The 17,304-nt window shown below is 32.5% G+C and overlaps 1 protein-coding gene across 2 annotated transcripts; it reads left to right on the forward strand.

The window, feature by feature from the left end:
- Positions 1–430: 430 nt before the first annotated feature.
- LOC138323936 (splicing factor 1-like) lies at positions 431–16,858 on the forward strand. Of its 2 annotated transcripts, XM_069268885.1 has the most exons (13): positions 431–550; positions 2,157–2,321; positions 4,290–4,365; positions 10,414–10,566; positions 10,830–10,950; positions 11,082–11,234; positions 12,128–12,246; positions 12,621–12,725; positions 13,125–13,200; positions 13,496–13,615; positions 13,954–14,281; positions 15,067–15,153; positions 15,421–16,858. In XM_069268885.1, exons 1-13 carry the CDS (start codon positions 514–516, stop codon positions 15,687–15,689), a joined length of 1,809 nt encoding a protein of 602 aa, XP_069124986.1. In that variant the 5' UTR covers positions 431–513; the 3' UTR covers positions 15,690–16,858. The 2 variants fall into 2 exon arrangements, with proteins under 2 accessions (XP_069124986.1, XP_069124987.1); XM_069268886.1 differs by lacking the exons at positions 431–550; positions 4,290–4,365 and having other exon boundaries at positions 2,182–2,321.
- The last annotated feature ends 446 nt before the right edge of the window (positions 16,859–17,304 follow it).

Consider the following 17,304-nt stretch of genomic DNA (forward strand, 5'->3'; position numbering starts at 1 on the left):
TTGGAGATTATATATCAATTTGTAAGCCTTTTAGTTTGATGATTCTTTCTTTCATTTCATTCTCAGTTTGCAACTCTTTTCAATAATTAAATCATAACATATAGATGAACAATTGTATTATCCTCAATAGAAATCAAAAGTGTTTTTTATATATCGTTTAGAGAGTATATAGTTTGCCAATTTAGTCTTCCTAAACACGGCGAAGGATGTAAAAAAAGGCATTCTAAAGGCTTGTTGAATAAATGGGTGGTTACAAATGCATAATGTCATGTTTTAAATTATTCTTCAAATCATAACATATATTGATTTGAGATTGTTAATATAAAACTAATGTATCTTACAATAAAAGAAGTCATTAAATGCTAGCTTAAAAACGGGCCCCTTTTGTTCACGGCGCTATTTTAGGTCCGAATTCACTTTGCCGATTTTAGTACGCCTTAAACATCAGGAAACGTTCGCCATTTTTGTTGATTATCGTGTTGAGTATTGGCGTTTTGAAGAAGCTCCTTGAAAATGTTTACACCACAAGGAAAGAGACCTGCAGATCTGGGTAAATACATTAATTCTATCAAAAACACCGAGAACATTTAATTGCTCACGAAATAGTGATAAAATGCCATTCAATTCTTTTGTGAAGAACGTCTGTTCTTGAAATATTTTAGGCCTATCACTTGGTGAACAGATTGCATTATCAAATAACTGAATTGGATTTTGTTTACCTGCTTGAATTAAATAGGGGTATTGTGTGTTTGATCTGACTACTGTAGTATCGTGGTGATGCTGCCTTTGTTTTCAACAACGACACCTGTTTTGACGGATGCAGCTGCTGTGTGCTGTACAACGCAAGTGGTGAACACATCTGCACTGCAGGATACTGTATTGATGTATCGGTTATTAAAATCAATTGACTTCTTTCAATTCAGTAACAAGTCAACCTGTGACCATGTCATGACATAGCATGAAATACTCTGTCCCTGACACTAGACGTCATAATGTCTGGTTTAGGGCCAGAGCGCAGTGCTAGCTATATCAAAAGGTGAAACTCGCCGACACCGTCTGGTATGGGGCCAGGTCATCTCCAAATCAGACTGACTACTGAGAAGCGCCACCTACCTTGGTCTTTTTAACAAATGAATAATTATCTACCCAAATATATATAGCAAATTGCTGCAATCCGTTGAGATGAGAGGTGATTTGCATACTATGAGAAAATGGCTACGATGATGAGGAAAATTTCAAGTTTCCTACACCAGACATCAATCTGTCATAAGTTTCTTTTTTATTCCAATCTGATTAAAATACAGATCCTTATTATCACTACGTTGGATAAGAGGATATGAGAACATTGCATTAGGAGTCACGTCAAGATGACCTTTTGAAATAGCCAATCAAATTGACACTGCCAGAATCTTGACTGGGGACGAAATAGTTTGAAAAAGCTGTCCAAATTATTTTCTTGTATGTAGTCATCTCGCCCTATGTGCACAACAAAGCTAATTGTATATGTATAGTGGGGCGAAAAGACGTTTTCAATTGATGATGTAAGGTGTAGAAACTGCATTTGCTCTGAAGTACATGTGGTATAAAGGTCATCTGGACGTGATCCCTTATAGGATATTGTCAAATCCTCTATTGAACATAGTGGTTATAAGGATCTGTGTTTTAATCAGATTGTTTCTATTCAAGACTGTAGTTTAGATTATGTTTAAAAATATTTGTAAGGAGGTTTTGAAGATCATGATGTATAAAAAAAATATTTCGGTATCATTAAAGTGAGGAGTGACAGTGTTTTGCGATTGATTTATCAGTTATCTCCCCTGAATTCATCTGTCATCTCCCTTTAATTCAATATTTATCTTCCAAGCCAGAATTCATATAAATATAAGAGCAGCAATGCAAATTTACAATGAGCAAGACATAACCCGCCTCCCACACAAACATCTGTACGGATATTATTTATATGCATGTGTTGATGCACACACATTATCCTACGTACAGTAACAGTATCCTATGAAATTCATCAGATATATATTTAAGCAAGAAACTAACAAATAAAAAGGATATATGTTGCTTATTTTGAATTCAAAACATTTGAACGTAAATGAATTCTGACTTATCTTCTAAAATACTATAATAAAAATATTATTGGGTTATAGCCTCTGGAGGATGGTCTAATGGAGCGGGTAGTGGGGAATCAGAGAGGAAGAAGAAAAGGAAGAGTCGATGGGCAACAGATACAGAGAGAGACAAGACCGTTATTCCAGGCATGCCAACAGTGATTCCGACTGGCATGAGTAACATCCAAGAAAAACAATACCTTTGTAAGTATAAATAGGAATTCGGGAGCTAGCAACGTCTTCAAAACCTTTCACACCAATTTAAAAAAAAGTTTTCGGCTTTCAAATTGAACATCTAGAAATTTAAAACTTGCAGGGTAGAAAAAGGGAGAGGCTAGTTTTGGCAGAAATTCTTATATTTCTTTACACACAGATTTTATCAGCTTTTAATTAACAGATCAGCATGCTTTGGTCCAAATTCTGCGTGGTAAGTCTAGTAAAATAAAAGTCATCCCTTCTTTTTCAGAGCATGTTGTTTGAAGCACTTGTATAAATTTTCATTTTGCATACATCAGAAGAAAATGTACCACTTTGATTTATTAACAAAAATCTGGTTTCAGCTTTTAATGCAAACATCTCATTGATTTATTCTGAATAATTTAATTTTGTAGGACAGAAAGTTTTGCGGAACTTTCTACACATTATTGATGTTGTTCTTGATATTGTTAATTCAACTTGTCAAAATATTGTTTTGATATATGAGTATTTTTAATTTGCATATAATATTTAATGAAGTCGCATTTATTCATAACTGAAAGTGATTGATTTTTTCAGTTTCTTTACATATATATGTAACAGTTAATCACTTTGGTTCTAGCTATTGTATATTTATACCATTTAAGATAATTGAAAATATGAAATAATCATTCTATTTGATAAAATCATTAGTTTTCTTCGATTCCAGAAGCAGTGCTAATGATAATTGTTTAATTGTAGAGATTTTAGTTCTCCTGATCACATGTACATGCCTTCAGCTATATACTTGAATAATCCAATACACCATCATATCAAAATTTATTTTTTAATTATAACAAATTTTATCTATTTTACAGAAAATGATTAACAATTCCTTTTACCTCTTATTTATTTATTTGTTTATTTTACAGAAAACTTTCTGGCAAAATAATCATAAGTTTGCTGAAAAATTATCTTTGTGGGGGATCTTTAATTCAAAACTTTTCAAAGTTTTTGTTCTAAATTGATTTCAGTACATATCCATTTGTGAATTATATAAATTAATATTTTTTTAGAATATTTATTTATTCTTTAATTTTTTTAGAATATTTATTTATTCTTTTTTTTCATAATTTATGTTGGGTATTATGAATACAATTACATTTCAAAATACAAAAAAATATAGCTGATTTAATAAAACAGAAAATGGAAACTAAAAAACAGACGGTGATCAACATTCACAAGAAGAACCAAATATTTTGAAATCTGGTGCCCTGCCTTTAAGCCATTTTGTTAGTTACGTTTTGATACTGTTTTACTGATTTCATTTAAGGGGAATTGAAGATACTATACATCAACATCTTCATCATTACTATGATCAACACCGTTAACCACAAACATTCTTAATGAACCAGGGGGGGGCATACAGGTGTTGACATTTTACCACTAGCCCGCCGTCTTTATTAAGTAACCCTGTTCTCGATTCTACTAGCCTTACATCCAGGGTTTCTAGAATGAAACCATGGTGTGAGACATTTGTCAGGTTCTTTTTCTTTGGCATTCCTCCACTTAAGAAACCTGGTTCATCATAAAAATATCCTTGTCTGCAAATTATATAATATGACATCAACTAATATTGAAAGTTTTACAAATAAGATAATAAATCCAATCCTCTGCAAAAAAGTTTGTTTATATACTAGGTTTAGTTCAGACAATATTGAGTTTTTAATGTGGGTAGTAGCTGAAAGCTACCCAAACACTGCACATCATTTAAGGGAGGTAATCACATAATCTAGAACAATCAAATTTGCTAGACTGAAAATGTTTGCTGAAGGTTCCATTATCTTTGCAAAAACGGTTACAGAAAACGGCAAAAAGGTATTAGAAGATAGGGCACCAGTTAAAACAAGTCTAAAAGCTAAAGCTGCTGGCTGAAGTGTGATTTGGAAGTGCCCTAGTTTTATCAATATACTGTTAATCTAACCGCTTGTATTACAGTGCACCTCCAAATTGAAGAGATTAGTCGCAGACTACGGACAGGAGACCTGGGGATCCCACCCAACCCCGAAGACAGGTTTGGTTCGCCACATCAGACCACTTTTGTCCTGTAACCGAATAACCAATCTTCTTTGCAAAACAGGAGAGCGGTCATTATAGATGTCCCAAGGTCTATGTAAGGGCGAAATGGCACAAGATGGTCAAAATTTGTTAAGATCCTAAAATAATAAGTCCAGATTTTGGTTTTGAGAAATTAATTTCACGCCAAAAAGTTCATTGGACAAAAAATTAATTTAGATAAACTTCAAAAGACCATTTGGTGGTTAATTGAATTTAATTAATACAAAATTAAGAAGTTTTAAAAATTGTTATTTTGTTTAAATCATTTTGTGATAATACAAATTAAATATGTACAGAAATTTCACAGGTGGATTTGATTATATACCAACACTCAAAAACTAATTAAAAAAAATGTAATTAATTTTCCAAACAAAGAAGGGTTGTCTCTCTTTATCAATAATTTATAATATTATAAGTTCTTTCATAGTCTTTATAGACCAATGCCACTCCCAAAACTTTTAATTTGAACAGTAAAATTCTTGTGAAGTCTGCAGTCGAAAAATAAAAAGTTCTTGGAAATTGAATATAAATATTTTATCTCTGGTTGTGGCATTTAGACAAATTAAACTGTTGACTGGAAATTAAAATAAAAAAATGTTTGGAAATTAAACAAAAATATTTTTTGAAATCTATTGTTGTGGCATTCAAGAAATTTTTTTTTAGAAATCAGAATGAAAATATGTTTGGAAATTAAACAAAAATATTTTCTGAAATCTCTTGTTGTGGCATTCAGAAAATTAAAAAAAAATGTTTGGAAATTAAAATATAAAATATGTTTGGAAATTAAACAAAAATATTTTTTGACATCTCTTGTTGTGACATTCAGAAAATAAAAATAAATGTTTGGAAGTTGAAATGAAAATATGTTTGGAAATTAAACAAAACTATTTTCTTATATCTCTTACGGCATTAAGAAAAAATGAAAATGAAAGTATTTGGATATTGGAAATTAAGCAAAAATATTTTCTGATATCTCTTGTTGTGCCATTTCTTACCCTACATACAGGTATAGTGAACTAGATGTTTGATTGTCTAATCTTAACATTTTCTCCCTGATAATAAACCATTCTTTTCGAAGACAATGGAGAGGCGGCCCTGTGTTGTGATACAGGACAAAGACAAATCATCAAAGCTAATTAACAGGTGTTCTCCGCAGGTGTAGACTCTAGAGCTGTGAGCGTTAAGATGAGATCCGTGATCATGCTATAATTTCCAGTTTAGGTTAGGCTTAGAAAATAACCCCTGGCCTTCTTTTCAGAATCGGTTGCATCAGCATATTAGTTTTTGGGGAGTACCCAGTAAATCTACAAATAGCAGCCAAAATCATTTAGGGAAATTCACAATACGAATTAGAAATATATGTGGTAAGTTTGATAGTTTTTGGTACCCAAAATACCCGTACTTTAGTAGGATATTGGCCCCATAAAACAGATGTCTTCAGAACAGAACCATCGATTAAGGTATGGAATTTAAATTTGTTTTAATTTCTTTTGATGAGTTTTGACGAACCAATGATGAATCTGCTGTACAAGGTTTGTTGTTAGCATGTCAAAGATTATATTCTGAGTTTATGGATTTCTGTTCCGATAATTATGATAAAGTGGTGATTATCATTAGATTCAAAGACCTTAAAGAAATGTTGGCACAGAAATATTAATGTTTCCTTAATAAAAGACACTATGACAACAAATGAAAAGAAAAAAAAACAATTATTTTACAATAATTTATAAAAAAAATGATATTAAAAAAAGAGTTTTTGATTTGAATAGAAAGTTTGATGCTGGTTCACACTGGATAAGGTAAGTTTTGTGGATTGTATTGAGAATCCAGCTTATATCTAAAAAATTCTTGAGAGAAATCTGTCGGCCTTTTATGGCTTAAATCATATAATAGAAGTTGATGAGTATTGAGGTGGTCTTGCATGATATAATGAGACTCAACTTTGCACGCTTTAATGTTACAAGAAATTTCTTTATGGTCCATTATCAAATACAATTAATTTCATCATTAAAATTTTTTATAGAAGATCAAGAAGACAGAGGAAGAAATTTAAAAAAAATAAATTAAAAAATAAAGAAAACAAATTTTTTGAAAAATATTGACTGGCAATTTTTAATTAAATTATAATTAATGTAATCTGGTAAAATTTACGCTATTATGATAGATCTATCTGTAAGTTCATAGATGAGAATTATTTTGTACTTTGAAATTATTTATGATAACTCAATTTATATATACTTCATAGAATGAGATCGATCTAAGAAAATCAATGAATTAATATCCAGTTTTTTGTTTTGTTTTTTTGTTGTTGTTGTTTTTTTTAATCTTACCTATACCAAAGATTATTTAAGTAGAAAGTGTGGCTTTCATGTGGTAAAACTTGTAGATTTGTAGACAGTATTTTACCCAATAAGTGCTGAAGGTGTGCCAAGAAATAAGGAAAATTGGAGGACTCTTATTTGGATGTTATTCGTAGAATCAAGTTCCATGTTACCAAGAATGCTGCTGTGTTTTTGGTCTTTGATGATTGTGTCCAGTGTATTCACATTAATACAGCTTGAAGATGAGATATTTGTTAACTCAGTTTTGTATTATTTTGATAATGGGAATAATTCATGTACCAAGTAATACCTGATAACGTTTGTGCAGAACTAGGTATCTCAATTGGTGATGGAGCATAACTCTGTGTAATCTTCCTGTTGAAATGACGTTAGTGCAGGATATCATCCTTGAACGTCATTCCATCACCAATAGAAACAATAGTCCCGCACAAACATTATCAGGGATCACATGGTACATGAATTACTCCCATTGCTACTAGTTGAACAGTTACACAAGAAAGAGAGGTTAATTTAAAACATGATATGACTTTTAACAAGTGCTTATTACCTGAAGTATGGTATATTTTATAACTAGATTTTGCATAGTTTTGTCAACTGTTACTAGTTAAAAGTTATTCCAAATTTGAATATTACAGAGTTATCTGCACTTGTGGGTAGATATTGATTGTGGCGTCATATGTTTGCGAGGGTAACGTCATACGTTTCGGAGAAAACGACATGCATTGCGCATGCGCTCACAAAATAATGACGTAACAATCGATACCTACCCGCAAGGGAGCTAGCTCTGTACTATGCAAAGACGGAATACAAAATAAGAGAGGGGATACAAGTGCTTATTGGGTGAAATACAGTATATAATGTAAAATGTGTACTGTATATGTAGGAGAAACAAATCTTGGTGTCATTAGAAAAAAAAAATTTAAGTTATTTTTTTCTACGATAATTGAAATACTATGTGCCAAATATGACATAAAAGTTTTTTATTGTTAAAGAATCAAGATCTTTCTTAAACAGGAGTTTTCAAAATACTGAAAACCCATCGCTTTTTAGAATCTTTTTGTATGAAAATTTTGCATAAGGTACTCTAGATTTTTTTTGGAAAATCCTAAAGGGTTTATACTTACATTCTATAACATTTTACAGAATTATTTATTTAGATATCAACAATACTTGTCAGCCAGAAATTTTTATTTTTATTTCTCTATATGTACAAGGATTTATGCCTGAAAATTATTCAAAAGTGATTGAAAGCATATTTATGGGTGTTTTTTTTCTGATTACCCTATACAAATATTTTGTATTAAGTCTTAATGTGTTTTTTTTTTACCTTTTTAAATACTTATAGATATCTTATGTAAATTTTCTTTTTTTAAATTTGATTTTGTCAATTGATAAATAAATTTTTTTCAAGAATTGTTTGCTGTAAAGTACATTTCACAACAAGAATATCAATTTTGTACAAGATTTAGACAGTGGTTGTCAGTGATATTACAATATCAATACAATTATAATTGATTATCAAAACCTTTTTTTTTGCAGTTGATGCACAAGGTTGTTAATTTAATTGTTGTTCATTAGCTATACAGCGACTTTATTGGAAAAATCTCATTACTTGTATATGGATTATATGCTGTATCAACATTTCTGCTTACATGGTTTAATATTTACTGTTCTTTACAATTTGGTTTAGTGGAAGCTCAAGGCCAGATAGAGTGGACTCAATATAGCTTCACCATATGTAATGAATTATGTTTTTATTATTGTATTAAGTACCTGACCATGTTACCTAGTGACATAATGTTTAAGACTCGACAATTATTTTCCTGTCTTCAGTAGTGTGAAATGGGGAGGGACATACTAACGTTACACATATATTTTCAAGATCTATGCATATGTTAATCTTGCCAAACTCATATTATTATTACGATGTCTATAGTTGTCACATCAAGTGAACAAGATAGCCACCAAGGCCTTCGACGAGTGAATCTATATTTGAATGCTTGAGCATTTATATCTTTGCAGATATTTCATAATTTTGTTCAGATCCTCTGCTTACACTGTTATTGACTCTGCTGTGAAATTCAAATTTTAAAATTGAAATGCCTTATGAAGAACTTTCAGCGGTACTGCTGAGTGGGAAAATGTCGTTATTGCCGATTGTGCCTGCTTTCACTTTAAGGTTCTTGTTATTTCAGAGATGTGATGTATACTCATTTTATAATGTAACATTGAATTTAATTTCTATCTTATTGTAATCTCTCTGTGTCTATCTTTCACCGGTTAACCATTACATTACAGACTTTGTTTTGCTAATTTTGTTTTTGAAATTTTCAGACAAGTAGCTAGCTAACTACTTACTATGTAAACGCATTTTATTGTTGACATTTAAAATTTTATTGTTTTTCTGTATGAATAGTTTTGTATGGTTCGGCTGGTTTGTATAATCATGATCAGAATATCACAATTTTTCTCTCTCGAAGTTTGTAAACAAAACTGTATTATCATTTTTCTGTTCCATCTTTTGCATGTTACAGAGTTATCGCCCTTGCGGTTAACAAGGTATCCAATCTGTCCATCCCGAGATATTATAGTCTGTATCACTGAGCCACGCGGGTTTTTGACATTGTTTAATTTTACTCTCCATTGTGACGTCATTGCTTCATGAGCAAATTTTACATCATTTTCTCAGAAAAGTGTTAGACTCGTAAAATAAGACGTAACAATCGGTAAATACCTGCAAGGGTAGATAATTCTGTAATATGCAAATACAGAATACCTAGAGTATAAAATTTATTACAACCGTTCTAAGTGTACTACTATTATTTTAAGGATAGACAAAACTTCAACTTCATTTGATATAATTCATTACTTCTGGGCCAAAAATTTTCTGTAAAGTAATAGATACCTGTACATTTATTTAGAACATAGAACAAAAGGAGAAACAAAAAATGCTTTCAACATTTAGTTTTCCAGAGATAATTTAGATTTTAGATATTCAAGTAAGAATCATGTATTGGTATACCATAATTAAAGCCAGGCCATGACAGACAAAGTGCATCAAGTTCATCTGTTGATAAAGTTTCAAAACATGAATTTATCCTATCCTATTGAAGGTTGCTGAAAAATGGATGGTTATATAATATTTTTTTAATAATTATTGATGTTAAAAATTTATGTTAGGAAGATAATTTTTGTTACAATTTAGATCTTACTTCATATGAAAGATGCTAAAACTTACAGTACTTTCAGTACTTGAATGAAGTGTAAACAATCTACCACGTAGCTGGGGTACTATAAGCTCTGAACATTTACAAAGATAAAGTACTTTTGATGTAATTATTTTTACTTATTATCTAATTACAACTTTTTAAGAAAACAAAGTGTAAAAAATCAAGTAAAAGGCATTTGTTGGACTTGTAATGTAGAATAGTATCATCTGTTTGTGTAAAATAAGAAGGATATGGGAATTTTTTTTTCTCTTGTGTCTGTGTACCTTTTTTACATCATTGAAAGCCACAATTTTTTCTATGCCTTTAAGAGTATCTCAAACCCAGTTATTTTTCTATCATATTTTGGAACATGTAGGATTCTATAGGTAGGACACAACTCACTTAAATGTCCACACAGGTGGGTGATGCCAGTTCACTGTTTGTTCTTTTTAGGTCGCCCTCTCCGGAACCTATCTATAACAACGAAGGAAAGAGGCTGAACACTCGAGAGTATAGGACGAGGAAAAAACTGGAGGAGGAACGACACAAATTGGTACAAGAGGCTATGGACCTCAATGACGAATACAAACCTCCAGCCGATTACAAGTTAGTTATTATTAAACTCAGTCACCCCTGAAATTTCATAATGGACTGGTCTAGTCTTTGATTTAGAAGAGTCTAAATGTGTCTTCGGGGGTGAAGAGTTAAATGTCATATTAAAAAACTCATGTCAGATACTGTATATCACTTTAATTTCCAATGGTTTAATCAATTTTATTTCTACTTGTCTGAAAAAAGTGAGACTTATAACAACTATATATTATTTTTCTTGTGCTGAATTTTATTTTGATAATTATGTATGTTTTCAGGCCACCAGTAATACGAGTCAACGATAAAGTGATGATTCCACAGGAAGAAAATCCGGAGATCAATTTTGTGGGTCTGCTCATTGGTCCTCGTGGAAATACTCTGAAGAATCTGGAAAAAGAGGTAGGGAATATGTTTATATTATTCTAATTAACATTAATTAAAAGTTGAATAATTACTGTAAACCAACTTTAATTCACTTATATTGATAGATATTTCCGTCAAAGTTGATCATGTTTGTATGGTAATTTCAGACTGGGGCCAAAATCATCATCCGAGGAAAAGGATCTGTGAAGGAAGGAAAAATAGGTCGCAAGGACGGACAACCACTACCTGGAGAGGACGAGCCTCTACATGCTTATGTCACAGCCAACAACCCAGAAAATGTCAAAAAGGCTGTAGAAAAGGTAGACTATATAAGTATATTCCCTCATACCTACATGTGTAATACTGACTGGTCTCGGGCAATACACTCATGTAACCTGAGGCTGTATTGCATCGCTACCCATGGCACAGCCCACTGCAAGCCTCGGGGGTTTACAACATTATGTGACCGTCGGGTAGAATATCCCTATCCTTCATATCCACTTATGAAAGAGTCTTATATTCCGTCTTTGCATATTACAGAGTTACCTCCCTTGCACTTAGGTATTCATAATGGCTGCATTATTTTGTGAGTGAAACTAACATCGTTTTCTCTGAAAAATGTAACGTTACGCTCAAAAATGCATGACATCCCAAGGCAGATAACTCTGTAATATGCAAATACATAATATGTACTGTAACAGTTAAAGCATTAAAAATGAAAATCTTGAGCTTTTCAATTACTGTGTAACAGGCCTTAAAGTTGCAAATAATTTACTTGCATATGCAAGTAATTCCTGAATTCTGAGGAACGTTTTACACAAAATAGCCATCACGCGGAAGTTTTAATTGTTGCTCCTTGAACATTAATAAAAGAAACAAATTCTGTGGTATATGTATATTTCTACATATGAACAACTTTGATTCCTCTAAACAGTAAAAATAAGTATGTGCATATATTTCATGTTATACAGTGCAGAAAGTGTCAGCAAGTCTAGATGGTAGCATTATACATTATATAGATGTATGAACCTAAAAATGGGCGCAGTGATACACGATGAATTTATTTGACCCGAGAAAATGACTTCTATCTTTGTCTTATACATGAAGATAAAAAAAAGGTAGAGATCATGTAGAACCGAACCTGAGGGAGAACAATAAAACTGATTACCCCGTCCTTATATTGAATTTGTTATTTTTTTGTGTCGTGTTACAGATAAAGGAAATTATAACCCAAGGTATTGAGGTGCCAGAAGGACAGAACGACCTCCGGCGCCAGCAGCTTAGGGAATTAGCCCTACTTAACGGAACTCTCAGGGAAAACGATGGTCTGGCGTAAGTTCTCTTCATCATGTTCAAATTTCTTGCAGAATACCAATCTTACTGCTTCAAATGCAAAAATTGCTTGTTACAAATACCATGATTTAAATTAATTCAGTGATTCTCGCAGTATTCACAATAACTGTCAAATGTTAAAATGAATCTTCTACCATTATTGTTGAAAATTAATTTCAGTTTGAATTTGGCATTACTTTCAATGAGAATTTTTTGAAAGTTTTTGTTCAGCTTGGTGGTGCTTCATTTCCTGTTTTACTGACAGCATAATCATGGTATGAAAATTCATACTTGAAAACTCTTACTAAAAGAAGTTTTTGAGATTCCAGACCATAGGAAAAATTGAAATAAAGGAAATTTTATATTTTTTTCAGGAAACTTAAGCAGCTACAACAAGCCCAGACAATTATTACAAACACAATCATCTGCTCTGTCTGTGGGGGTACTGGTCATATAGCACAGGATTGTAAGGCAAAACGGTAAGTTATCTGCCCTTAGATCATTGTAATATTGTAAGGTGAAATAGTGAGTTATCTGCACTTAGCTGTCATATATCTCAAGATTGTAAGGTGAAATGGTGAGTTACCTGCCCTTAGCTAGTCATACAGCACAGGATTGAAAGGGGAAACAGTGAGTTATCTGCCCTTAGATGGTCACATATTTCCAGATTGTCAGAGGAAATCGAGAGTTATCTGCCCTTAGTTACCATATAAATTTCACATTGGAATATCAATGTCATTTGTAGCAAACATTTGTGATATATTATATTGAATTTGAACTATTTTATAAAATATTGATGATGAAAGTTTCTGTACTTTGTGATGTTTGTTTTCTTTATTTATGAATCTTTAGTGATTTACTTGGTTTCTTACTTTTAGGCCTGGTGACACCCTAAGGATGACTACACCTACTCCAGCTGTTACCCAAGTCGACAAAGCTAAGATGGACAGTGAGGTAGGCATCAGTCTTGTCTTGCATATCCTACTAACAATCATAAAACAGCTTTTAAAATAACATATATTTATTTTTCATGAACAATTTTTTTGTTTAAAATTCCAATTCTATTTGTAAGATGAAGTAAATGTAGATTTATTGATAAAAAAAATTACAAATAAGTTGAGTGAAAACATACTTTTATAAAAATTCTACAAAATACAGAAAAATAGGTATTACTGGTAATAGATTATTGAATGCTGACAAATAGATATTACTGGTAATAGATTATTGAATGTTGACAATGTATTTTCAGTACATGTCATTGATGGCAGAACTTGGTGAAGGACCACCGCCATCACAGCCAAAACCAACTCCTCAGCAAGCCAGCCAGCCATTCAGACCACATATGAATCATCCGCCACCAAATCCTATGGTACATATACAGATTTATAAATAAAATCAGCTTGATAGAGAAATGTTCATTTCACATTGAATTTTGTTTATTTTACTTCTTCTGTACTAAAGGTGTACACTTTTGATTTTGACTAGACATTTTGTGAGAGAAGTATAATTTCTGCCCACTATAAGGTGATGTCTGTATTGAATGATCTTTCAATCCTTTGAAATTTTCTCAGATTCTTGAAAAGGACTGTAAAACAATATAATTACCTTTTGTATACTTTTATGTACTTTCGGAATATTTTGTTTTTGAAATTTACTGTTAGGTATTGTAATTAAATTATTTAGAATATTCCATTTCTTTTTAAAAAGGGAGTCAACCCTCCATGGCAACAGAACACAATGCAGCAGAGATCTGGCGGCCCCTCCATGATGAGAATGAACCAGCCCGTATCACAACAGAACCAACAGCCTGTACAGCCACAACAACAGTTCATGCACCGACAGCCCCCAGGTGGAATGGGCATGCATATGGGCGGCATGCCCCCTACGCAAATGCAGCCCCCTCCCGGCCAGATGCCGGGCCCTGTAGGCCCCCCACCACAACAGTTCAATTCCTCCGCTGGACCAGTACCGCCCCCATGGCAACAGTCAGTGACTGCCGTTTCTACCCAGAGTAACTCAACCACACCAGTCATGGGTAAGTGTGGCTTCAATCAAATGAAATTTCCAAACTGTTTAGCTAGCTGATTGTTTTTGCAGAAATGATATTTTTTCCCCGATTTCAAGGCGCATTCATATGATCGTGAAAATTTGATCTGCGTAATGTTGAGAAATGGTTGAATAATAAATTTTAAATAAAAAAATTAAATTAAATTTAATAAATAAAAAATCAACAATAAAAAAAAATGGTTATACAGCATCAATTCAAAGTGAGAAGGAAAACAGAGAAAAATTGTTTATTGTATTAATGTTGCAAGCAAAATTCTAAAACTTAGCGTACCTTATATACTATATTATAAAGGATAAGACATTAGTCAATATTACCGTATTTGACCCAATAAGTGCCCAGGGCACTAAAAAATGAGGCAAATAAGGGGGCGCTCCATAGAAACAAATTTTGACAAGACTTTCATAAAATTATTCTACAAAATAAGCCATCAATCAATTTGCAAAATAAATCGGTGAGGAAACCAACACAGATTTCTTATTTTCAGTTTGCATTTGATTTGAAGTACATGAAATTAAAGCCTTAAAAAGGGGAAGAGGCGCTTATAGGGATGTGGGCACTAATTGGGTCGAATACAGTAAATTACATTGTTAAATTATAGAGTATAAGTTCATTACTAATAATTAGTCTAATTAGTGGATAATGATGAATTAGTGACTTTGTGATACTTTGGTTAATGACAGCATTATAAGGATAGTTAATTACTAAATTTGAGTGTTATCCTGTTGGACTATAAGAACTTCTGTCTCCTACAGGTGTACCTCCTCCTTCACTGCTGACAGCTCCTCCGCCTCCCCCACCCAGCAGTCAGCCTCCTACGTCATGGATGCAGCCCCCGCAAAGTAAGTTCATTTAAAATATTGGCTGTAGGATAAAGCAAGCAATAGCAAAATATCAATAATTTCATCTATGATTCGAATATTTAGAGAGAAAAAAAGATTTAACTGATCAGAATTTTTATAAAAGAAAAAAGGTATTTGAAAACATTATTAGATCTTGAAATAATTAAGAAAGATGTAATGTACATGATTTGCAATAAATATATTTAACCTGAAAAAGATTTGAGTTTACATATCTATTGGCTAAACAAATTCTCATTATGTTTACAGGTACTGGAGTGCCCCCACCCCCACCTGTCACATCAACAGGAAACCCCTCCCCTTGGGGAAATGCAGCACCACCCCCACCACCCTCACAGCTAGCACCCTGGCAGCAGCAGGCAGGCCCTAACCCTGTGGCCCCACCCCCTCCCCCACCTAGTCAACCTGGCGGCTACAACCCCATCCCGCCACCTCCTCCCCCAGGAGGATTTGACATGAACAATTTAGGAGGTTTAAACCCAATGTTAGTCACCCCACCCCCTCCGCCTCCAAACTGACAGCAGCAGAATGTGTAAACGTGGACGATAATATTCCAATATTCCATTCATCAATTTGGTGTGTGTCATTTTAGTATTGATTTCACCGTAGTGTAAATAACACTGTCTTACAAACGGTTACAGAGCCATGAATGTTAATTACAAATGGTTCACAGAGCCATGAATGTTAAACAAATGGTTTATAGAGCCATGAATTCATTCTGCTAGTCATATGTAAAAGAAAAATGACCTTGTACACTGGTCAGAATGACTACTGTGCCTCAGACACATGATACAAGACATTTTATACAGTATGTGAGATGAAAGATATTTCTTACATTTGAAAATCTTGTGTTTCCTGATACCAAATTTTGTTGAATGATGTGATTTTAATCGATTTAAAAGATCCTATGCTGGATGTGTGCGTGATCATAATTCAATGAAGATCAAGTTTTATTTTTATTTCTTAGTTTATCAAGGTGCGGCATCAAATATTCAAATTATGTGTTAATCAAAAGATTGCTTTTCTGTCATAGAGCTGTAGTATATAATCAGTTTTGAATTTAAAATATGTCTTCATTTAAAGATTTAATTAATTATTTATTTTTTTATGATATAAATATGAAGTCAAGGATAATGTTTGAACTAATCCAAGTGAAGTGCTATAGATTTCATGAAAGAAATAAACCAAAATAATTGAATGTTTGAGATACAAAATTTAAAGGCAAATTAGAGTAGGGATCAATAAATCTTTTTAAAAATCCACAAAATGCTTGTTAGCGATGTCTAACATTCGATAACGTAGCCTTGTCTAACATTCTATAACGTAGGCATTGTTTATTGAAATCAGAAACATGATGTCGCACTCTTCTTTACCATTGATGAACTTTGTTTGCTCAATTTATTAATATTCTTTACTGTATTAGTTAAATGTCTTAACATCATTTCTTCATCTATCATTTCAGCATGTTTTAAACACATTCTCATTTCATTTTCACATTTTATATTGATTTTAACTGGTAGCATTGTACAGTAGTCTTGATCAAACACAGTAACATACATTATGCAGTATGTTTATAAATCATACTAGGTTGTTTGGTTCTAGAACTGAGAAATTAAACTTTATCTGCACAAAAATATACATAACATGCACAAACTTGATTATCAGAAATAAAAAAGCTAAAAAATTATCTTGGGTTTGTTTTGTCAAATGTGCTCCCATTCTGAAATGTGGGGGTGGGGGGATACTGCTAATGTACTTATTTTTGGCTATCAATTTTTTAGAGCAATATTGGTCTGCACAAGTTACTGTTAGCGCAATGATGAATTCATAGATTCTCAATTATATTGTATTGCTTTATCAAAGACTAATAAAAATGCAATTAGTTTAATCATATATTAGTGCAAAGTTTCTAGCACAAAATAAGTGAAAATATGATTACCGCTAAAATATGTTAATTTACAGTATGTGTTGCCATGTCAGTTGCATTCAGCTCTTTTCAGGATGTGTCATGATTTCTTGGACATCGATGTCTTGTTAACAGATACATTTTATAAAGATATGAAATATTATTTTTGTGTAGCATCTGTCCTTTGTCATCTTTTACTTTTTCCTCTCTACACGGAAGGCTCTTGC

The sequence above is a fragment of the Argopecten irradians genome, chromosome 5 (assembly GCF_041381155.1).
Source record: "Argopecten irradians isolate NY chromosome 5, Ai_NY, whole genome shotgun sequence".
NCBI lineage: Eukaryota > Metazoa > Mollusca > Bivalvia > Pectinida > Pectinidae > Argopecten > Argopecten irradians.